The sequence below is a fragment of the Euprymna scolopes genome, chromosome 19 (assembly GCF_053919585.1).
Source record: "Euprymna scolopes isolate OS-2025 chromosome 19, ASM5391958v1, whole genome shotgun sequence".
Classification (NCBI taxonomy): Eukaryota; Metazoa; Mollusca; class Cephalopoda; order Sepiida; family Sepiolidae; genus Euprymna; species Euprymna scolopes.
Window position 1 is genome coordinate 46,503,320 of NC_136500.1, and position 26,099 is coordinate 46,529,418.

Here is a 26,099-nt window from a genome sequence, read left to right on the forward strand (position 1 = left end):
TTTGAAGTAAAGGAAATAAATTCTTTCAGAAGAAGCCAAATATATTTAGTTGTATTTTTAACAGTCTTTTGTACCTTTAATCATTTTATACATACATTTTTTTTTTTTTTTTAGTCAGAATTTGGAGGATGGAATAAGCTGGGAACATTACCATCCCTATAAGACCATGAGATCTAACATTCGAAATTGGACTGGAGGAAAATTTCAGTTGAACTGAGCTGCTAACACTTCCCTGCCATTGCCAAATTCTGAAGGGATTTTAAACATGATGAAGTAGAAATTTTTTGAAAAATTCTAGATTGTAGGAAAAACTGCATATATTTTCACATAAAATGCACTATAATAAACAAGCACAAGTGCCATGCCAAAGTATAAATTTTAAATATTACGAAAAATGGTCCAGTAAAAAAAAAAAAAAAAAAAAAAAAAAAAAAATTACAAGTAACAAAAGAAAATTTGAGTTTAGTGACTTGAAGGGAAAAATAATAATTTTGATGGAATCCTTAATTTTTCATTCATACCATCATCTTAAATTCAGATATGGGCCGTATTTGTGGCCGATTTTTTTTTTTTTTTTTTTTTTTTTTTACTAAAAATACTTCTAGCACATCTACTGGATCATTTTTCGTGATTTTTGGAATTTATCCCAATTTCGGCATGACATCATTACATGTTTTTACCTGAAACATGGTTTAAAAGATCAATATAGACCAGCACCAAGTTTTTTTTTTTTTAAATTTTTAAAATTGCTCATTGAAATATGTGCTTGAGTTTTATTCAAATTTATCTACCTCTCATTTATAGGAATTTGTCAACAATTGTCAAATTTATCAATTACAGTCCATATTTGCTATGCAAAACAGAAAAACTAATCACACAAAGGCATTTTTCTGTTTTAAACCACTATATCAATTTTCTAGGAAAATTTACATTGCCTCTAATAAAAGATCCCAATTGCACAATCATCTGGTCTGTTATAGGGATGGTTATAGCCAGGAGCAAAAACTAATTTTAGAACAATTTTATTTTAATATTGCTTTAGAAGTAATGCAAGCTTGGAGAGTTTTACTTCTTGTGGTCCCAATCTGAATCCTGTTTATTGCAAAGTTACTAGTAAAGGAGAAAAAGTTGTTGAAGCACAGATTTTATTCTATCCAGATATGTACTTTGCTCAACACTTTACTGCATTTTTACAGCATCACCGATCAGAAACGTATCTGACTGATGTGAAATCCAAATTTTCTATGTGCAACGTCCCATTTTTTTTTTTATTTTAAAATCTTAAATGTTGGTAGACAACTAGTAATCATTAGTAAAATAGTTTTTGAAATGAGATTCAAACAATCAGTATGCATCACAAACAAGGGGTTGGTAGGGTTCAGGTAGCTAAGCTTTTGAGACAATTGGCTAGCATGGCAACCAAAACTTAGAAGCTAGGTCATAACAGCTGCGAGATCAGTCAGAGCATTTGGTACTTGTTTGGGATGTCCTGTAATAGAGTTTGGATGAAGCGATGCACACTCCACCTTGTTGCATAACAGCCTAAAGACAAACTGCTACAGATAACGATCCTCTTCCATGAGATGTTCTTTTATTAATCGAGCCATCTTTTTTTTTTTGGTGCAGACTTGACTGTAGTTACAAGAACTCTTATAAAGAGGAGACCAAGTCACATTGCATGTCACAACACAGGAGAGTTCATCTACGAAACAATAGCTCTAGAACCACTACAAGATTTAAGATGTCTGGGAGGCCAGCTGAAAACATGATTACATACCATCAAAGACGTGGAACCTATCATCGGTCTACATGGTTTGACACTGGTCCTGGCTTCCCAAAACTATCTTGACCGCTGTTAACTGTCGCGCATGATCCATGTTCATTTAGCATGTGTTCTATGGGTGGAGCCCGCTCAACCCATACTAGGCAAATGTCGCTAAAGTTACAAGGTTAACCACTGTCAAGCAAAATCACTACAAGACACTGCCAGGTACAATTGAATTATACTTAAACGATTGGTTGTTAAGGATTATATTATGAGAAACCAACAACAGGAATTGGAAGCATCCAGACTAGTTGCTTATATACTGGAGTTATTTCAGTTATTAAACCATGCAACAAATGAGATCTAGCATAATCGCTAATTGGTTGTATAATTTCTATAGAACCCCCCCCCCCTCCAAAAAAAAACAAAACAATTCTTGCGGTTATTTTTTTATATTGATGCTAGTCAGGTACACTTCTGAAGATTGATAATGCCACAAAACTGCATAGAGTCACAAAGTACAACCCCCCCCCCAAAAAAAAACAAAAAAAAAAACAAAAAAACTAAGCAATGGTAAAAGATAAGCATTTGGTTTCCAGCAATGGGAGAGGGAAGATAGGTACTATAGACTAAAGGTGTGTCTTCCTTACAAGTGCAATATCCAAATTGCCATTAATTTTCCAATATGTACAGAGTTGAAAACTATTTCAACATTATGTATTATGGTGGTAAAATTTAACATTGTGCAAGGAAATCCTTTTTAAGACTGTACCCATTTGCTTCAGATATGCTGATTTGTTAGTAGATAGAAAGATAAAAATATTGAAAGGCAAGACGCAAGAGAGAAGCAAGAGAGTAATGGAGATCAAAGAAAAATGAGGAGGGGGCATCAATAACACTGAAGAAAAAAAAAAAAAAAATTAAGCACCAGAAATTTTATGAAAAAAAAAAAAAAAAAGTCTAAGCAAGATGGCTAGATAAACAGAAATTAAATTTTCTTGTAAAGTCTAATTGCTTATATCATAAAAAAATAAAATAAAAAAAATAAATTAAAATACACTTTCAATGGTTTCATTTTGAGAAAACTAAAATACTCATTTTAGTTTGAGTTTTAGGCATAGTTAAAAATTGTAAACTAATATTATCCAAAGATCAATTTTATAAATGAAACCCGAAATAAACGTATCACAAATGTAGCATTCACTTTTAAAATAAAAATTTCAGATTAAATTTGTAATCAATGTAATTTATCAGACTACTTTTTGTTTTTAGCTTTGTAAGATTTTTTTATCTTGTTTCTTAACATATTATCCACTTCCCCTTGCCAAGGTTTACCAGAAAGTTTTCATTTTTTATTAAAACAATTGAAATTTACTTTTAGTTCAAGTGACATTGTTTTACATTTTATCTTTCAATGGAGGTTTCATTATTACAGTATGATCAGAAAATTAAAAAAAAAAAAACAAAACAACCTAAGAATATAAATACTATCTTTAAAAAAAAAAAAATTTCTGGCTGATCTAATATATATATAATGGTACAATTGCATTTTAAGAAACGGATTCTTGTAAATGTCAGTCTTGGCTTGACCAGAAGCTGATGTAAACCGCCGGAATATGTCAAGTGCTAAACCAATTCATCAGCCAATCAAAAAATGATATCAACTGTGGTTAGCCAATAAGGAACAAAGCAGACAACTTGATAAATTGTGGAAAAAAAAAAAGTTTTAAATTTTAATCAGTCATAACAATGGAGCACACAATGGATTTAAGCAACCTAGATAAAATATTGTCAAGGAAAATTAATACTACCGGAATTGAGGTGTAGGATATGTGGCAGGAAGTGTAGTACATAAAAAAATAAAACTAGCTTCTGGTTGCAATGGTTTTTTTTTCACCTGAAAAGAATGTTTCTACTTGTTTACACAACCCAAAAAATATTCGTTAAAGTTATGGTAGATTGTTATATCATTTTTATTGTTTTTCCAGTTTTCTGTTTGAATTTAAAAAATTAGTATCCGATAAACATTTTATTTTGATTGGCGTGTAGCATATTCTGGCTGGTTACAGTGGCTTCCAGTCAAGCCTGAGCAGACATTTACAAATATTCGGCTCTTAAATAGCAACAGTACGGGGGGAAAAAAAAAAAAAAAAAAAAAAAAAAAAAAAAAAGAAAGTTTATTTTCATTTTTATACACACAAAACAAAGGGGGGGGGGCGACAGATGTTGAATTATCCTAACCTGAGCTGGTCCATGAAATAATCCATATTTTTAAATTTCCAAAATAAAAACTAAGATTTATAACTGTTTTGACCAACAATATTTTCTTATACCCTCCCTTCAACTAAAACAATTTAACGTTTAACAAAATGGATTAAATTGAAAAATTCTTAAAACAAAAATTAGAACTAAAATTTAAAAATTTTCCAAATTAACGAAGAAATTAATAAAAGACAAATGAAAATAAGGAAATTAGATATTTTTTTTCTTAAATCAAGGCAAAAATATATAAATTGTGAAGTCTTTTTCTAGGAATTTTTTTGTCTTCTCTACAAAGTGTGATAATTTCTCTCTTGCCTGGCCTTGTAGAATTTACACCCAAAGAACACAATGGCAATCACTCCGGCACAGAGGATGATTCCGCCAATGAAAGAAGCTGCATCAAAATGTTGTGGTGGAGTGGTCGGGGTAGCTGCAGTGGTAGAAGAGGAGGTGGCAGAAGTAGACGTCAATATCGACGAGGTTGTGTTTGGGGGAGATACAGAGCTGCTTGGATTTATCGTAGGTGATGCACTGCTGTTGGTAGTACTAGGAGACAGAGTAGTAGTAGTAGTGGTAGAAGTAGTAGTACTAGTGCCATTAGTAGTGGTGGTGGTGGTACTGGTGGTAGTTGTCTGATTTGTAGGCGTAGTAGTGGGTGTCGATTTTGTTACAGATGTTGTTGACTGGGGCTTAGTTGTAGTATTTAATGTTGGTGGGCTGGTTGTACCTACAAATACAAAAATGCATAAAAATTAAAATATGAGCAGGAAGGTATAAAAAACATTAAAAAACTGTGGCATATAGTAAAAAAATATATAAAAGATACATTTCTCAACCAAGGCATGCTTTCTCTCCCCTAATTTTCCAACATAGGAGGTAAGGGTGTTCACTGAAAAATTAAATTTTTTGTGGTGGTGTGAGTTTAGCAAAGAGTGTTATCTACAATACCCTTTTTTATACTGAAATATAATCCTGTTGACATCCTAGTTCTTGTTAGACCACTGAAGCAATGTTGAGCCTGGTCAGTACCAGATGGGTGACCATTTGGGAATACTAGGTGTTGTATGTAGGAGAACATCGACAGCTTCCTGCAAGAATAGTAAAAACCTCATGTCATCATCCCCTTAACTGGGATATACATGCGACTGGGGATCACTTGTGAACTTAATATTCCCTCAACACTTCCTTTATAGGAGACCAGTTCAACAGGCTAAGGTTGATATGCTGCTGACTATTATACTGAAAGACTCGTTTTAAAAATAGGAAAATATTCATTGATAAAACAAGTCTTCCACAACTTCTACTCCTGATTCGTTTGAAGTATGCAAAGTTGACATTTTTAAAGCAAGGAAAGAATGTGACAAAAAGATGGAAAAGCTAAAATGAAAGAAAAATCGAGCAAAAACAAAAACAACAAAAAAACAAAGATTTGGACAGACTTATATTGGAATTCTGCCTTTTCCAAATAACAAGCAGGAATTCTACTAAACAGAAAAATTCACATCTAATTCTATTTAGAAATAGAGAACATTTCTAGATGAAATTAACATTCTATGTAATAAAAATGAACAGTCAATTTTCACACACAAATTTAATGAGAAAAAGGAGACTTAAACTTAACTGATACAAAAAAAAAAGTTTAAATATTTACACGGTTGGAGAAAAAAAAATAGTAACATCAATTACTTGACAGACTTGCCATTAAAAAAAAAAAAAGCTTTTTTTTCATTAAATTTGATTTATTTTTAGTGAAATTTCGTCTTTATTGCTTATTGTTTCAATAATTTGAAACAGTGAATTAAATTAGTGGTAATTAAATTAAGTAATAGTGACTGGGCAAAACCAGCTAGTAACTAAGATTTCCTTTAAAAAAGCAGAGAAAAGAGTTTTCTAAATTATATCCTACAATATATTTACTAGGGATTTAGTAAAAGTTATGCAAAAATAGATGAAAAAAACTGGCATTTGTTTGGTGTTTCAGCAACTTATTTGGCACTGTCATGGTGAAAAATTGCTGGATGGAGGAGGGCAGGAAAGAAAAAAAAAAAGAAAAAAAAAAAAATCTAATTCTTTTATATATATATATATATATATATATATATATATCTCATTCCATGTCAAATCAACAATTTTTTTTTTGGGGGGGGGGGGGGGCACAAACCATGTCCAACACGGATTTTTTTTTTCAAATTTGCTACACTTATAGACCTCCATGAAAGAAATTGAATGGCATTTGTTAAACATCAAGGTCACAGGGTTCCTGAGATATGACCTTGACCTTTTACAAAAAAGGTTTTATGAAGAATTAGCCAACTTTATAAGACAATATCTGTTTATGGGCCTACAAAGTTCATTCATATATCATTTTAAAGTATTTGGATAGATCTATAATTTTATCGCTGAATATTTTTTTTCAAGGTGAAATTAAAAAAGTTGACCTTGACCATAACTTTTAATCTGAATTATCTAAAAAACCGTTCTTCCAATTTTTAAAATTTTGACAGATTTGTCTATCTTATGACAGTATATACTTCAAATTTCATGATGGGCCTTTCACTAAAACTATCATTACAAGCGTTTTAATGAAATGGGCAAATTGAAAATGGCAGAACCTAGTACCTGCAACTTCATATAAAACATTTTGATATTTTCCAATATGGTCAAGTTTGATATCTTTGTAAAGCTATTTTGATGCTGATTAATATTTACATAAAGACATGGTCAAATAGTAAAAAAAATTTTTTTATGAAACTGGATTTTCTTCATTTGTTTTTTGGCACTTGCACTTTTTGAACCATGCTGAAATAACGTTATTTCGGAAGCCATTCTTAACATGTGGAGACGAGGGTGTTTCATAACTAATGTGTACTTTCGTCTAACAATTTTATAATAAAAAGAAATCGTAAAACTTTAAATTAAGTTGAAAATACAATTTGAAAAATAGCGTGGTTCAAAAACTGCATAAGCACAGTTTTTTAATGTACCACAGATTTTGTTATGGAAAAAGTGACATAATAAAGAATTTTGAAAGGTGTTAAGGGTTTATTAAATTATACGATAAAACGTGATCTCAATGGTCTACTAAAAGGCAATTTCTGTTTATTGGTAATTTTTTTTTCAATGAAAAATTTTTAAAATGCATGTTCTTAAAAATTTTTGACATGTTGAATTTTATGCAAATTCTGGTTGTGAAGTCAAACTGTTTTATGACTTTCATACTTTTCTTATACAACACAGATTTTGATACAGAAAGTGATGTAATAAAAATTTCTAAAAAGTGCGTTGAGATTTAATTAAGTTATAGTATCAAAAGAATAAACAACATTTGATGGCGATGGTAAACAATTTCTTTGACATTTTTAGAAGTCTTAAGTATACACTATATACACAAGAAATCAACACGTGTTCATTAGGATACATTTCAAAATAAAAAATGTTTTACTGAAACATTTTTATAATAATGAACATTAAAGCATTCATTTAGATTTTTCTTTCATAATCTTTCTTTCTAAAATATATGATGCATTTTTCATCTCATTTTTTGAAAGTTTATAAACATTCTTGTTTCAGTTATTGGATCAACTGAGCTAAGAATATCAGAATATTTCAAAATTGATATATTTGGATGTGATGGATAATAGAAAGATGGAGAGGGTTCATTTGGTTGTACAAATGTCACTTTCCCCTCAAAATTATCTGCATTTTTTTTTCAAGTACACATCCTAACCACCAATTCCTCTTATAAAGTGCTGTCACAAATCCGTAAAGGTTTTCGAACTCCATATTGTTCAGTTACTACTTTTCCTTTCTTTTGTGTTGACACTGTTTTTATTTCCACTTCTGAGAGACAGGAATGAAAGTATGTAATTTTTGTGTTCCTATAATCGTGGAGGAATTGCTAAATCTATCTAAGATTTTTGCTTCCTTTGTCTATTCTGCAGTTGAGGAATATAAGAAATGTATTCCAGAAATATTTTTATTGCATAAAAATACAGCTGTCTTGGCATCATTATAGGGTTGCTGCTAACCTTTTTACAGTGCCACCTAACCCATCACTCCCATAAGTAGCAGCAAAAAAGTGCCACTCTGCATCAATACCGAAATCAGATTTATGGTTACACAGATTTAGAAAGTTTAAAATTTTTATGTGTAACAGCTCCATCAGAGAAATGTATCATTTTTTGTACATTAAAATTTATAATGTCTTTTAATTTTCCTATAACCTTTCTTTGAAACAAATGAACAGCTACTGCATCATGCTTAAGACAATCAGATATAACAAAATTAATATGCTCAGGGTCAATTCTATTTCTATAGTAGCAGATGAATGGGTGCAATGTAGCTTGATCATCATTCCAGTGGAATCCTTGAGCTGAATCTTGCAAAATAAATGAATAATTCTCAGAAAAATCTGCTATTCAAACTTTAAAGAACTTTTTCTATCAGAAAAAAATTTTGATTGTGCTTTGGCAATGAAATTATGCTTCAATTTTTGAAGACCTGCATGGAAAGTTTCAATAAATTCCTCTGTAGATTGATTGTGATAGAGTTTGTAGAATGGTTCTATCAGTTGATGATATTGTATATAAACAGTGGTTGAGTTATTTTGAAAAATTTCTTGCATAACAAAATCATCCATCAGTTTGTTGCAAGATGAGCAGTCACCCAAGTAACAATTTGTTGATGCTCCATTGCATGTAACAGCAAGTATGCATTGGTCGTAACCTGTCAAATGATGACTTTCTCCTTCAGTCAGTTTAGCAAGATGAGATCCTGTAATCAACTTTATATTCTGATGGATTGTGCAAATGTAAACAGTACGAGTCCCAGCACCACCTGCTAGCACGCATTCTTTTGGCCTAAGCTCGGCGAATTTAGAGAAGTCTATTTTCTCTTGGTGTTTTGATGTGAATTTAAATGCCTCTTTCAGGTTACAGAAAACAAGATTTTTGTTCCTGAACCCGTTCCATCCTTTAACAGTCTTGTAATCATTTTTCCCAGGCATCACTCGACTGACTTCTTCACTTTTGTAAAACTGCTTTACTTTATTAATTGTATCTTGTGGAAATCTAGTTTTTCGTGTATTTGGCAAAGATAAGATTCCTTCCTCATTCACAAGTCTAACGAGATATTTAAATTTTTTTTTTTTTTTTTTTTTTACATAGGCATCACCACATTATCAAGGCCCAGAGGCCACTCAAGGATAAGGGTTAAAGAGTGTACAGTAGAAATTGGACAATATAGTAATCATTAGTAATGAAAATTTGGTAAATTTGATAACTTATATGGAACGGCTCATCAAGAACTTATTTACTTTAGACTTGAACACAACCATATTGTAGTCAGCCGGAAAGCAGGAAAACGGAAGACAATTCCACAGGCGTGCAGTTCTAAGAAAGAAGCTTTGTTCATGGAATCTACGTTTAGGTTTAGGCACAGATAAAGAGTGGGGGGAATTTTTGATAGTGTTTACAGCTAAACGAGTGTTTCTTGTGAAAGTTTGGCGAGGGGGGACCATAGATTGAAGCTCAGTCGAACACTTTCCATGAAAATAACGATACATCAGAGACAAACTCGTAACATCTTTTCTGTGAGATAGAGGTTGCAAGGAGGAGAAAAGGACATCTACGAGGCTACGAAGTCTATTTTGAACTCTATCAAGGCAGGAAAAGTCCTTTCTAGCAGCTCCTGCCCAGATGTGGCAACAGTATTCCATCCTTGGACGTACCTGGCTCTTATATAGATAGAGAATAGCATCAGCAGTGAGATATTTACCGGATCGATAGAAAGATCCCACCATTTTTCCAGCGGCCTTGGCAACAGATTTGATGTACGTGTTCCATTTAAGATTAGGAGTAATGGTTAAGCCCAGAAGCTTGTCAAAACTTGAGGCCTCCTGAAGACGAGAGCCATTCATTTCAATTGATGCCAAATGTGGATTAGAATGTTGATGATGTAAAGAGAGAAGCTTGGTTTTAGATGCATTAAAAGTAACCAGCCACTCCTTTCCCCATTGTACTACGTGCTCAAGATCAGAGGAGAGAGAATTGGAGAGAACTTGGTCGTTTACTGTCTTAGATGTGCTACCATAAATGGTAGTGTCGTCAGCATAAATGTCTACAAATGATGTAAGGATGTGATTTGGAAGATCATTAATGTAGATCAGGAAAAGAGGTGGGCCCAGGATAGACCCCTGAGGGACACCGGCATTAATACTGTGAGCTTCTGATTTTTGCCCCTCAACTACTCTTATGAACCTATCAGAAAGAAATGATTTAATAATTGAGAAGACTTTTCCAGCTATACCATAGCTAGCGATCTTATGAAGTAAACCTTTATGCCATACCCTATCAAAGGCTTTAGATATGTCAAGAGCAATTGCCCTAGAAAGGTTGCCACCGTCGAGAGATTTACTAATCCTATGTGATATAACTGTAAGCACATCTGCTGTAGATCTAGCAGAACGGAAACCATATTGAGTGTCACTAAGAAGGTTATTTTTGTTGAGATGGTTGATTACTTCTGTATTTAACACAGATTCTAGCAACTTGCTCATGACGCACAGGAGACTTATTGGCCTGTACTGAGAGGGGGATGAGCGATCACCTGAATTCTTAAATACAGGGCATACTGATGAGATTTTCCAGGGAGATGGGAAACTATTCTCCTTAAGACAACGTTTAAACAGTTTTGTAAGTATGGGCGCTAGTTCAGGTTGAAGTTTTTTGAGTACTATAATTGGAATACCATCAGGGCCAGTTGCTTTACTGGAATCAAGGTTTTTGATAAGCTTGGCAACATCACGTACAGATATACGTATATCACATAGCGTGTTTTCTGATACAGAAGGAAATGAAAATTTGGTAAATTTGATAACTTATATGGAACGGCTCATGAAGAACTTATTTACTTTAGACTTGAACGATCGAAATTACTATTTATTATGAAAGATAAGAGTTCCAATAAATACAAAATATTTTTTTTATATTTTATATGCACAAATTGGACAAACATTTACCTTGAATTTGGAATTAAAAAATTAATCCATTTGTAAAATAACATTTTTTTTTCTCCCGTTGAATTGCAAAGAAAAAAAAACTTCCTAAAAGTTAATTTTTAAAAGATTAAAACTCCATTATTTCAAAATATTCCATTATAACAGATTTAAAAAAAAAAAAAAAACTGTTTAAATTTTATTTTAACATTGTTATAATATAAATACGACTCTTGCCATCTATTTCATCGCCAGATTAAAGACGATTGAAAAATATTGTGCGAAAAATTAACTATTTCAAAGATCACTACAGTTTCTAGTTTGTCCACTTTCTACTAAATAAAGTATGGAAATCCATAATTAACCAAAGAAACAGTCGTAAATATTTAGTAAAACTGTATTTTATAGTGACTATATAAATGTTTATAATATTACTAATCATTAAACTGTAAAACTTAAAACCTAACAAAATTATAACAAAGATTATTAGTTGCCATTTGAAGATAAAGGTTTTTAAAAAAGCATTGTTGCTTCTGCCGTTCCATATTTCATAAAGTAAACACAAGTTTGACGTCATGGGATTATGTACAAAATTCTTCAAACGTTTGGAGGTCCCTATAAAACACCATCCCCTCTCCATGTTAATGGCTTTCGAAATAACGTTATTTCAGCACAGTACCTAAAATACATAAGTACAAAAAATAGGCAAAAGAAACAAATTCATTTCCGTGTTTACAAAATAGGTATCGATTTACTATAATGTTGTAACTAAAAAGTGAGCACCTATTACAAATGTTGAAATATTAACTTTTAATTTTCTTTAATAATCTTGCATATAAGTGTCCATCCAATAATCCACTGAAAAATAGCAAGAAACTGAACAGAAACACATTTTTAGTAGGAGTGATGCTCCTACAAATTCACCATTTTAATAAAAATATCTACTAAAATTCTACATAAAATTAATGAAAATAGAACTTACATTTTTATGGTGACTGGCAAAATGTCAATCTTGTAGCATGAATTTTCTTGTCTTATCTATTCCAAGTCAAACTCAACTGGCAAAACGATTTCAATAATATTTTTTATAATTTTTTATTGCTTTTTATCTTCAATCCCTCTACTACATATATTGAAAACTTATTTTTATAACAGGCAGTAGTCTCAAGTAAAGGGACAGTGACTTAAAAAATTAAAAGATGTCTAACAGAGGTGATAAAAGTTTCACTTACTGAAGATTTGTTAATGCTGAAGGACTGTGCAGGAAAAAAAAGGTCATATTTTATGGGGTTTTTCACACAGCTAAAATAAATCCACATCATATTTTTATGTCCTTAGCTTTTATTTTTACTAGTAGCTAAAATAAATGTTCTACATATCTTCTAATACAAGCAAAATAAATGTTTACCATTTTTTGAAATCGTTTTGTTACATAAGTTTTGATTCCGATACCCAAAAAGTTCTAGATGTTAGAGATCCCGATTAACTGCCTCAGTACTAATATCACTATTTTCCATAAAATCTATTGCATTAAAAAAAACAAAAAATAGAACAAATGAAGAAAATTCAGTCTTTTTTTTTTTTTTTTTTTTTCACTTTTTGACCATGGTCTTTATGTAAATATTAATCAGCATCAAAATAGCTTTATAAAGATATCAAACCTGACCATATTGGAAAATATCAAAATGTTTTATATGAAGTCGCAGGTACTAGGTTCCGCTATTTTGAATTTGCCCATTTCTTTAAAACGCTTGTAATGATAGTTCTAGTGAAAGGCACATCATGAAATATGATATATACAAATATTCTGTCAAAATTTAAAAGAAATTGAAAGAACGGTTTTTGAGATAATTCAGGTTAAAAGTTTAGGTCAACTTTTTAATATGACCTTGGAAAAAAAAAAAAAAAAAAATATTCAGAGATAAAATTATATATCTATCCAAGTACTTTAAAATGATATATGAATGTTGTAGGCCCATAAACAAATATTGTCTTATAAAGTTATAATTCATAAAAATTCACATTTTTGTAAAAGGTCATGGTCATCTCAGGAACCCCTTGACCTTGAGAGGTTTAACAAGTGCCATTTAATTCCTTTCATGGAGATCTATAATTGTAGCAAATTTGAAAAAAAATCCGTGTCGGACATGGTTTTACCCCCCTGTCGATTTGACATGGAATGAGCCATTATATATATACTAGCGGGGGTACTCGGCGTTGCCCGAGTGTTTGTTTCCGGGACGGGGGGGGGGGGTTAAAAAATGTTATGGTAGGTAAGTAGGAAGGATCAAACCCGGAGTCATGAGTAAAAGTAGGAAAATAAAGTGTGAAAAAAAAACAAAAAAAACATCTGCAACGTTAACAGTTCGGCCACCAAGAAAAGTCCATTCCAGTTGTTTAGGAAAAAAAAAAAAAAAAAAGACTACGGTAGGTCGGCGCGAACGTGAAAATATAATGTGAATTGTCCAGCACGCTAACCACTACACCACAGAGCACTGCAGCTTAGTTTAGTGATTTTAAATAACTTTACATGAAAGAACTACGAAGCCAAACCGGTGTTCTCTTTTCAACTGTTCCTTGTGAACGATCCCCAAACGGTGTTAAGTGGTGGCAGGGGGAGGAGGAATTTATTAGAGAGAAAATATTTTACCACTTCCATTGATCTTAACCGATTTTGGCCGTGACTTCTCAGCAGAAAAAGTATAGAAATCTAAGATTATCGAGGAATTTGAGAAATAAGCCTATAACACAACTCAGATATTGTTCTGCCGTTTGTGCATATTATATTTGCATGAAATATCTTGATTTTTAATCCTATTAATGTCAAAATCAGACGGGAAAAAAATGAGTTAATTTTATTTATATATATATATATATATATATATACACACACACATATACATACATACACATATCTCTTGTTCTGAATCCGTCTCACTTTCTTGGAAACTACTGGGCCAATCAGGTTGAAATTTTGTATGGACTTGCGTTGTAATAAAGTGCAGTGAACCAAGTATTATGGTATCTGATACACAGTTAACTAAAAGTGATTAGTGCTTAATGCAAAAACGAATACAAATTTAGCCATATTAAATCATTAATCTATAATATAAATCTCACCTGTGTTTAAATGTATGTATATCTCAAAAACTTTTGACAGGCGACGGATTATCATGAGATCGGTATCATTTGGAAGCTTTGGACAACAAATATGGAAAAATTGGGCAAAAACATTAATTCCTTTCACCCTCAACTGGGCACTTTTCTATAGGGAGGGGGGGGGCGCTTTTTCCGCCAATATTTTCGAAAGTCATCCCCTCTTTTCGATTGACTAGTCTTAATTTAAACCTATGTCACTTCCGGTTTGGTGATGGGGGCAACAGCCAGCGCGTCACTTCTTTCCCCCAGTTTCCTCCTTCGCAGTACGGGTTAGAGCCTGCCTGCCTACTACAATTTTTTGCGCTCGCAATCCCCCCCCCCCCAACACCCACCTCACTTTCTTTCCTGCCTTCGCATCACGGGTTCAAGCCTGCCTACTACAATTGTTTTCTTTTTTTCCGCAACACAACCTACAAACATCTGGGCAACGCCGGGCACCCAAGCTAGTTTGGCAGAAAGCACTAATACAAAGTCAATAGGCTATAACTTTTTCAGTTTTTAACAGGCTAAAAATTGCAGTTTAAGCTGCTCTAGTTTTCCCATTATTTTTATTATTTAAGAAATGATTTATTAATAGTAAATAAAAACATTCAAGGTTATGTATAGGCGAGAAAAATTTTGATCTATACAACAAACTCATAAAAAATTTTTTTTAATCAGTACAAATGGTAATTCATGATTAATGTCACTATGGTGAATTCTGCTTATGAACCATCCTACTTTCTTTACTTATCTTAAAAGGAGAGTTAAAAAAAAAAAAAAAAAAAAAAAAATCAAACTGTCCGCTCAACTAAAAAAGTTGTTTTTAAAAATAAACATTTCAAAAAATACCTGTGTTTCTTGATAAATAAAGGTTTATTCACAAGTTATCATTCGCCTTCTGTATTTTGAATTACAATTTATTCATCAAGACTAATCCAGGCTGGACCAGTTTCTGAAGCTGCAGCATTTCGATGGTGACCCTTTGGTGCCGAATCTGCAGAGTATTGGGCACATTGGCTGTGTATGTTTAATTCTTGAAGTCAATCGACTGTCCAACTAGCAAACTAGATTAACTACATCTCCCATCCAGTGCACAAATAAATTTTGACTCGTACGAATCAGCTTTCATTCTGTCCATTCTAGATTTCTTCTGGCAACCTCTAAGCAGGAGCCTGGTGAAACGATTGATATTTTTTTGCAGAAGCTAGATTCGCTTACCGCAGTTAGTAATGCCCTCATAACGGGCATTCAATCTCATACAATTTGCATAAGATTCTTGGAAAGGACACTCAATTTGAAAGACGCTTCTGACTTAGCTTGTTTTCTAGAAACGGCCCAGAAACAAATCAAATCTTATATCAACTGCACACCATGTGACGTCACTGCTGAATCAGTGACTTGCAAGCTTTCTTTTACTTCCGAAAACATTTTAGCAGCAACTGGGAAAAATGTTTCTTCTGTGGTAATCGATGACATCTACATTAAATGTCCCACCCGCAATGTGGTATGTAATAGCTGCAGCAATAGAGAATATTTTTTGATGTCTGGCGATCAAATCGCTTTCCTAAAGTGACTTCTGCTTGTGAACCATCAATCGCATTCGTCATAACTGCTACATTACCTGATTGTCTGCCGAAAGCCATAATTAAACTATCAGTGAATGGAATAATCCTAGAGGACATTGTGGACACTGGTAGCTCAAAGCTATACATCAAACATCATCTATAAGTAAGACTGGCTGATGCAAATTTCTCGCAGAAAAATATCAGTAGCATCCACAGCCTTATCAAGCAGTACATTGGGTCACTGCTATGTGGCATTAGCATATAAAGAGTTTACCTATCCACATTTCAAACTTTGTCCTTTGCTCTGATGCCTTACTTGGCCACAACTTTCAAACGCCATTCAAAGATAAAAATACCTTTTGGAGATCAGAGATCCCGTGTCTATAATACAGGCCCCGTCTTGTTTCCCCACCATTATTCAAACATTGCCTGGTTGCACAAAAACCAGAAGACACTTGCGGATTCATCAGCAGTTTATACAATCTGAAATTTGCAACCTTCTGGAGCACAGACTCTAGTAAACAATAACTGACTGACACAAGGAGCATCTTGTCATCCACTTCCGCCAGACCATCAAGCCTTTGCAAGAATCGAACTTGACTCGGTGAATACCTATCATAAGATACCAATGTAAGAATTTAGCTTTCAAAGCTTATAAAAATCTATATCAATTCTGCCATATTCCATTCAATGTAACAAACGGTGCATCACATTTCCAATGATTGATAGATAATTTAATAAAAACGTGAAAAGGTAGCCGACACGTTCGTGCATGCCGATAATATTACTCTTGGCAACCCCTCAGCAGTGAGGATGGTAGTCGTGTTCTGGGATTTAGTGTGTGTGGAGGTGGTCAACAGTCGATCCTGGACTTGAACTACCTTACAGGGCAGACAGGTAGTTCCATTTCCATTTGGAGGATTGGCTTGCAAGTGTTCTCTCTCCACCTCTTCTCCTAGAGGTCCACATGTCAGTTAGCTTTGAAGGTGGCTGTGCCTTTGGCGATGATCTGCCTCCAGTGTTTCCCATGTGTATGTATTGGTGCCACACTTCAAGTTTGCTTTCAGAAAATCCTATCATTTTGTCTGTCCTCCTTCATCAAGTGGGCTTTCTTTTAGTTTCTCAGAGTTGTTTCGGCAGCCAGGAATACTACATCTGACAATGTGGCCCAATCACCTCAGCTGGTTCCTAATGATGGTGGCTTTGATGCTGGTGTTGACCTCCTGGAGAACAAGGTTGGTGTGAGAGTTCAGATGTTCAGAATGCTCCGCAGGTAGCATTGGCAGAACTTCTCCAGCGTCTTGAGGTACCGATGGTACATAGTCCAAGTGAGGCATAGAGATGCGCCGGGAGCTTCATATACAACCATTTTTCTGTTTGTCTGGATGTCAGTCTTCAAACACATGGGTTCAAAAGATGGGCATAGGTGGCTTGGGCACATTTTAGGTGGTATTGGACTTAGTCTTGGATGACTAGGTATGGGAAGTGGCCCACATTCTTCAGAGTTTTGTCGATGGTGAAGGAAGGAGCTGCAGCATTGGCCCTGTCCTTGGGCTTTGGTTGGTACATGCGTCTTTCTTGGGGTAGTAGCTTCCCTTTTGCCTTTCCTTGGCAAGATATGTCCTCACAAATTGTCTAATTGTTTCTGCCAACTATTTCCACTGTTTGGCATGACTTCCTTTATTCACTGACAGAAGTCCACATTCCTTTAGGACTGTAGAAAGAGAAAGAGGAACCTAACCATGGTTTGGATAAATTAGTAAAAGGCATATGATAATGTGCCCCCCCCCCACACACACACACGGCTACTGTGGTGCCTTGATTTATATCATATACATCCAGTAAGCAAGGAGACCATGGCTGTAGATATAAAAATGTGTCAATGGCATTAAAACTACACTAACATAATTAAACATTCCTAAGGTCAAAATCAGAAGAGGAATCTTAAAAAAAGCCCATCTCCTTTAATTTTCTGCCTGGTGACAGATTCATTAAGTTCCTTAACCCGGAGTGCCTACAATCTGAGCCAGGGCCACCAACAAGACTCGAACAAAAGAATCATGCTCTTCATGGATGACTTAAGTTGTATGCCAGCTCAGATATCGACTTAAGTTAACTCTGGCAGGTCATAGATAAATTATCTAGAGATATTGGAATGAAGTTTGGTTTGTACAAATGTGCTAAATGTGGCATCAGATCTGGGAAGAAGGTGCAATCAAAACATACAGCTTAAAGATACTAACATCAAGGATCTAAAAGAGCAGAAAAAATACCTTGAGTAATTCAGTTCAGCATGTCAAGATGAGAGAAAAAAAAATTGACAGTGAATATATACACTAATGAAAATCTGTAAAACAGAACTTACAAAAAGTTGATTGCAATTAACCAACTAGACATGCCTGTGATAAGTTTTGGCATTGTTGACTGGCCATAAGACATACACAAACTACACTCTAAAACATGGAAAGTGTTGACTGTAAAGAATAACATACAGAAACCAATGTCTACCTAGGCTGTATCCGCCCAGAGGAGCAGGAGGTACGAGCCTCAGAAATTGATCAGCATTGTGCGATTATCGTGACAATACCTGATGAGCTCCAAAAATCCAAACCTCAAAATGGTACATTAACATCACAAAACAAGAACTAGCAGAACCTCTATCACATTGACTGTCTTACAAATGAGAGAATCAGAAAACAAGTCTGCTACTGAAATGGCCCAAAAGAAGTCAAATACACCAAGAATTTCCATTGCAAAAAACTGGAAGAATTGGCCAACCAACAGTGTGCCAAGTATCCCCCCCCCCCCGAGGTATTTCACTCAGGATTATATAGATAGGAAAGGCTCTATAAGCTAAAAAGAGGATTACTTTACTAGGATTATAATGGTTGCCCAAGATCAAGGCTTGATAACCAATGCTTTTAAAAAGTTGAGTGGTCTCAGCAATGGCAAGTGCAGGTTCAGCCACACCAAAATAGTGTGAACAGTCTGCCATCCAATTGTAAGTTTCTGTTGTGGGATGGGGGGGGGGGCTACAACATGATGCGACAAATAAATCCACTGGACAATCTGTAAAAAGTTGAATACTGAATGCAGCAGCAAGTCCTGGGAACATCAGAAAGGACAGTTAAAAACAAGTCATACATGATCCTATGATTATGTCATTCCTACAGCTATCTAACTTGAAAACTGAGCTATTAAACCTGAGATAGTGATATGGGACAAGGAGAAAGAAGCAACCTTAGAAGTTAGTGTCAATGATTATGGGTTAACAGAACTGAGAGGGAAAGGTAATGAAATATGAAGGTGTTATGTACAATAACAAAAGAAACTGGAATCTATCATTCCAGTAATTATGCTCAAAATTATATTTTAAATGTTAAAAATCTTTAGAATAAACCACAGTTGTGTAGTAAAATTTGTGATTTATTTTCATTTAAAGTTTGCAACCTATACACAAACCGTTTAGAAATACTAGGCCCCTGTAGATTTAAAAACAAAGAAAAATTATTTAGATCTCGTATTATATGCCCACCTACCTATGTGCACTTTTGTTTGCAAAAAAAAAAAAAAAAAAAAAAAAAAAAACCAAACGAACATTACATGGAAGTTTTAAATTTTCAAATTTAAAAAGCAACAAATTTAATTAAATATTGAGAAACTAACAAAGAACAGTATTGGTAATTGTACCGGATTGTGAGGGTGGGTGGGTGGAATCATCCCATCACTTGTGTCTAATTCAATTTATTTGGCAAAAAAAATAATTGTGCTTCTATGCCATGTAAGGAAAGGATGGTAAAAAATTTACAGAGAAGAGGACACTATATTAACACCTGTCCTAAATTTAAATTGTTGCATTGTTGATGCATATTTATTACTGCGCTTAAGTTTATTCCAAAGATCAGTTCTTCCGTTCAATTGAAAGTGGTGAAAGATTTTCATGTAGTGTCTGCATAGTCTTCTTTCTGATCTGGTGCAGAATTTAAAAGGTTATGAAGTATATCAATGCCCATAAGATTGTAGGTCAAAATCAGATCACTATGTAAACAATGCTCAAGCGAGAAAAGATTAAACAATTTGAGTCGGCTACCATAGAACAGATTCAATAGACCCTGTACGATTCAAGTAACCAGTCTGAACTCTCCACATGCTGAATATCTTGTATTAAATATGAGGAAGAGGTCTGGATACCATACTCTAACAGTATGGACAAGGGAGGAGTGCATTTTTAGTCTGGTAGAACTTGATATACCTTGTTTACCCAATTGCCTTTTCACAAATAGCCTATGAAGGACCAAAATTAGCATGTACAGGTTTTTTTTTTTTTTTTTTTTTTTTTTTTTACAAAGGAGTCACCACTTATCAAGGTCCTGATGCCACTTGAGGGTAAGGGTTAATGAGTATATGGTAGTCAATTAGGACAATATCAGTAATCATTAGTGGAAATTTGGTAAATTGGATTACTTAAGGGGATGGCTCAAGAACTTGTTTACATTGGACTTGAAGACAACCATATTGTCAGCTGGAAATCAGGAAAACTGAAGAGTTCCATAGGCGTGCAGTTCTAAGAAAAGCTTTGTTCATGGAATCTACATTTAGGTATAGATAAAGGGTGGGGGAAATTATTGATAGCTGTTTCAGCTAGACAAGTTTTTTTTTTTTAAGTTTGGCAAAGGGGGGGGGGCATAGATTAGATCACTTGCAATGAAAATACTGATAAAGCAGAGAGACTAGCAACGTCTTCTGTGGGAAATAGGTTGCATGACAGAAAAAGGCATCTACCACTAGGCTATGAAGTCTATTTTGAACTGTCAAGGTAGGATAAGGTGCTTCTAGCATTTCCTGCCCGGATGTGGCAACAGTACTCCATCTTGGGACGTACTTGGCTCTTGTACAGGTAGAGAATTGCATCAGCAGTGAGATATCTACAGGAACAGTAGAATGATCCAGCCATTTTCCAGCAATCTTGGCAATGGATTTGATGTACATGTTCCATTTCAGATCAGAAGTAAAACTCAGAAGTTTGTCAAAACATGGAGCCTCCCCAAGACAAAAGCCATTCATTTCAATTGATGCCAGATGAGGATCAGAGCATCAATTATGTAAAGATATAAGTTTGTTTTAGATGCATCAAAATTAACCAGCCACCTTCATTGCACTACATGATCAAGATCAGAGGAGAGGAAATCAGAGAACTTGGTTGTTCACAGCCTTTGAAGTGTTGATAGGGTTGTCAGCATAAATCTTTACAAATGATCTTAGGATGTGATTTAAGAGATCATTGATATACATCAGGAAGAGAGTTAGGCCAAGGATGAAGTCCTGAGGGATGCCAGCATTAATACTGAGCTGATTTCTGCTCAACCACTAATCTTATGAACCTATCAGAAATGATTTAATTGAAAAGACATTTCCAGCTATACCATAGCTGGAGATCTTGTGAAGTAAACCATTATGCCATACCCTATCAAAGACCTTTGATATGTCAAGAGCAATTGCTATAGAAAAGTCTGTCGAGAGATTTGATAGTCCTATGATAAAACTGTTAGCACATCTGCTGTAGATCTAGCAGAATGGAAACCATATTGCATGTCACAGAGACTATTTTTGCTGAGGTGGTTGACTACTTCTATTTAACAAATTCTAGCAACTTACTTGAGAGGAAGATGATCTATTACCTAAATTTTCAAATACAGGCCATACTGGTTTTCCAGGGTGTTGGGAAGCAATTCTCCTTAAGACAACACTTAAACAGCTTTATAAGGAGAACTAGTTCTGGTTGAAGCTTTTTCAACACTATAATTGAAATGCCATCAGAACCAGTTTCTTTACTGGAATCAAGGTTTTTGATTAGCTTGGCAACATCATGCAGATATTTGTATGTTGCATAGTGTTTTTAGGCACAAGAGGAAATATGGGGGATTGGTGGCCCTAATTGCATAAGGTAGAATCAGCTGCAAAGTTCTTGGCAAAAAGTTTGGCTTTGTTCGATACTGATGAGATTACCTCAGGTCCATTGATGATGCTTGGGGTTGAGCACACTTTTCAGAACCCTGTTATTTGCTAAAATTAGTGGGAACCAAGCCACTGCTCAGCTACTTTGAACTTGACAGACTGAGCATACAACTTTCGCATTCTTTATTACTTTTACAATGGTTGCTGGCAATCCTGAAGACAACTTCAGTTTCAGTACATCTATTACATTGGAAGAAATGGAAATAGTGATTTCTGTGTGCAATGGCAGCAGCACATTCTGAAAGAACGATGGCTAGCTATTAGTTTTTGCTGGAAATTGACGATATGAAACGGTCTACACTTACAATTAACAATTTCGTCAGGTCCGATACTATAAATGCACATTCTTTTTAAACATGGAACACAGGAGTAGATCTGATATAAATGTACGGAAGCTATCACAGTCAGCCATAGAGTATCATTATATATATATATATATATATATATATGGAGAGGTACATCCGAGGGCTTATTACATTTTGTTTTTGTCTTTACTGAGACAACCGAGTGGTCAGAAGATAAACATAGCTCAGGACAAGTTGTGAGAGAAAAAAAAAAAAAATCTGAGTTACGGCTCGACATGCTCGAGTTTGGCTTTAATGAATGTAGCGTGATTCATCATGAAAGTCATCAGCAAAAAGGTTTAATAATGAAGACTACATGTGAACGGCAGTGTTGACAAAGACATGTCTGCAGATGCAATCAGAACAGGATTGGAATCCTTTGATCTGGCCAGCAAATACCCCAAGTGCCCGAAAAATCAAGCTTTAGTGTTAGGCTTCAATGTTGGAGGGCGCAACATTCTACAGTTCTAACCTGTTAAAATAATGCAATCCCGTATTTTTCATCTGCAGAGAGCTGGTAAGAAATGTTTGTTGGTAGCTCCATGTGGTGACAGTAGTAAAAGACTAACGAGCATTGTTACAAAGGTATATCATACCTAAAATTATAACCAAAGGCGACTGGAGTATGGCCAGAATAGTTGATGAAAGCTCCCTTGCAATGGCCATGATGTTGAGAGCCTGGTATCATGCAACAGATATTGGTTGAGCATGGAACTAGAATGGTGAATTGATCATTATGACAACGGAGATTCATCTCATGAATGTCTATCAGTAGAAAAACTGATAATTGTCACAACTTTTCTGGTGACCACACAGTTGCCTACACTTTGTGGTCTAGTCTTGAGATTACAATAGGTAAGAAAGTCCGGATTTATCTGGTGCTTGTTCTAACGATCCTTCTCTACAGCTGAAAGACCTAGCTGTAGAGAGCTGCTGATCTCAAAAGGTTGGTGCTTGATCTATGCTGTCTCTGAATTCTGCAGGTCCGCTGGCACCATTTTGTCATCATATCCAGAATCTGGACATGATGCAGGATCATCCCTATAACTAGGCTCTTAAAGAGGAGACTGACTACACAGGAAAGTCCATCCACAAAGCAATAGCTCCAAAGCACTAAGATTCACAAAAGAAGCTCAGGAGGACAGTTGAAAATGTTACACCAGTCCACAGGACTGTATTTGCCCCTAATTCTGGATTCACTGCCCATAACTATCTTTGTCGACTGTCATGTGTGGTCTGCGCTCATCTATGAAAGGAGCCAGCTAAATCAATACTTGGCGAAAGTCAAGTTTTATGTAACTAAAGTTCACAGCATTATATGGGGATGGCGTTGGGTATGTCAGTTTTACATGCTGGCATGCTTGAACAGCTTTTTGAAATTGACTTCTAAACAAACCTAATTTCTAGCCAGATTTTTTTTCTTTCTTTTATTTCTCTTCAGCCTGTACTTCTCACTTCCCATATTTTCCTTGGCCCAATGCTTCTACTTTATTCTATATCTAAGCACTTAGCCATTCTTTGAACGTGGCCATACAATCAAAATATTGCGTAATGTGTCACCGCATCATTAAAATTGTACTGTTATTTGAATAGAGCAATGTGATGCTTAAATATGAGATGTTGAATGCAAACAGCTAACATCATTTGCTTGGATGAGCATCACATGAAAATAGTTTGAAATTAATACCAAGTGGAAGACCTTGTTTAGGGCAAAACAGCTGATGCACCAGTTTATTGAATAGTTGAACCTCGGACTGTACTAATGATACACCATGGAAGTTCAGGTTGTTAGATATACTTTTGAGTGCCTCCAACGGTTCTTATGGGAGATTTTAATGTAACTAAAGAACAGTGTCTATTAATCTCACTGTTCAGTAAATTCTGCTCCTATGTAATAATCACAAGACATTACCAAGGACTTGATCGGCAAGAGTTGAAAGCTTTTGACAATAACCATCTCCATGGCCCTTTGCATTGTTGGCAGGCTGACTATGTTCCCACTGCTGTTGTCTGCCCACACCTTGATCTAAAATCTGCCATCTGTCCTATTGCAACGACATTTGGACATGCAGATAGAGCAAGAATTTTGTAATATAATCCTCTATCTAGATAACATAGGACATCGGTAGGGCAGCTGGAGATCTGGAATACAGCTATCAAGGTAGACTTGGCAGAGTTCTCTGATTCACAAGCGGTCGACTTTCAATAGTGTCATCACAATTGGTTAGTCATATCACAAAACCTTGCATAGACTGATATGAGTTAAGATGTGGTACAGGCCAAGAAAGAACCCGGTTCACCCTGACCAGAGTGAATTCTATTGCAACAACATACAGCAGGCCATGTGAGAGTCATAAAAGACGAAAAATGTGTCCTGTAATTTTATGGACAGTTGCCTGCTCGGCAGTTGAGTAAATCATCTTCAAGTGGAATTTGAAAACATTTACAATTTATCACAAAATTTTTTTTTTTTTTTACTACAAAAGAATTAACACTTAAAACTTGAAGGCCATTCGAGGATAAGGGTTTATAGAGTGGACAGTGGTCACTGATACAACAGTGTAATCGTTTCTGATGAAAACTAGGTATAATTTGATTTAAAGGGACATCTTAACCAGAATTTGTTCACATTAGACTTGAAGACGATTATGTCAGCAGAATAGAGTTCCATAGGCAGACAGCTCCAGAAAAGAAGCTTTATTCATGGAATGTGTTTAGATTTCAGTACAGCTAGAGAATGGGGGAACTGACAAGGGTTGTAACTAGTGTTTTTTTTTTTTTTTTTTTAAATGAAAGTTTGGCAGGGAGGGGGGGCATAGATTGGAGCTCAGACCAGCACTTGCCATGAAAATAATGATGGATCAGAGACAAGCTTGCAATGTCTCCTGTTGGAAAGAGATAGCAAGAAGAGAAAAGAGCATCACCTAAATTATGAAGCTAGTTTTGAATTGTCAAGGCAGGATAGGGTGCTCTGAGCAGCTCTTGCTCAGATATGGTAACGGTACTCTATCCTAGGATGTACTTGGCTCTTATACAGGTAGAGAATTGCATCAGCAGTAAGATATATTTGTCTAAACATGCTTTCCAAAGATGAGCCATTCATTTCAATTGGAACCAGATGGGAGGGAGGGGGATAGAGTGTTGAAAGAAACTTTTAGATGCGTTAAAATATCAGCCACCCCTTTCCCCATTGCACCACATGCTCAAGATCAGAAGATCTTGGTCATTGCCAACCTTTGAAGTGTTGTCATAGATGAAGATCAAGAGAGTTCGATCTAGGAGTATCTGATTTCTCTCCATTGACAACTACTCTTAGAAACTCTTCAGAGAGAAAGGATTTAATAATTGAGAGGATGCTTCCATCTATTCTATAGCTGGGAATCTTTTGAAGTAGACCATTGTGCAATAACAGCGAAAGTCTTTGATAGGTCAAGAGCAATTGCTCTAGAAACAAAGACCCCATTGTGAGATTCACTAATCCTGTGTGATATTACAGTTAGCACATCTAGTAGAAAGGAAACCATATTGCAGGTCACAGAGCCAGTTGCCTTTGCAGAGGTGGTTGACTACTTCGCTATCAGATTCCAGCAACTTGCTCATGGTGCACAGAAGACCGGTCTTCTGCCTCAGTACAAACCAATCAATCTCCATAATTTTTAATAAGGCAGGCTGTTGAAGTTTTCCAAGGTGTTGGGAAGCATTTCTCCTTAAGGCAATGTCTAAACAGCCTTGTAAGTATAGAGGTTTGTAATCCCTTATTCACAAAAAATTAGTATGGTTAGCCTAGTTGCCCAGATTGTGGTGTAGAATATTTTGGCTTTTCTAAATGACTGGCAGGGGTACCCGGCGTTGCCCAGGTGTTTGGAGGTGTGTGTTGAGCACAAAAAGAAAAAAAGTTTAATAGGCAGGCAGATTTGAACCTGTGACACGAAGGCAAAAAAGTGAGAAAATCAGTATGCCCCGTATTTAAGAATTCAGGTTATAAGTCATCTCCTTCAGTACAGACCAATAAG

General features: G+C 35.1%; 1 protein-coding gene across 2 annotated transcripts in view; it reads right to left on the reverse strand.

Moving 5' to 3' along the window:
• Positions 1-26,099, reverse strand: part of LOC145303553 (uncharacterized) — a 138,919-nt gene that overhangs the window by 30,233 nt on the left and 82,587 nt on the right. For both annotated transcript variants that reach the window (XM_080145058.1, XM_080145057.1), the window contains exon 4: positions 4,343-4,754. In XM_080145058.1, the coding sequence (XP_080001184.1) occupies positions 4,343-4,754 (412 nt within the window). The remainder of the gene's footprint in view (positions 1-4,342; positions 4,755-26,099) is intronic.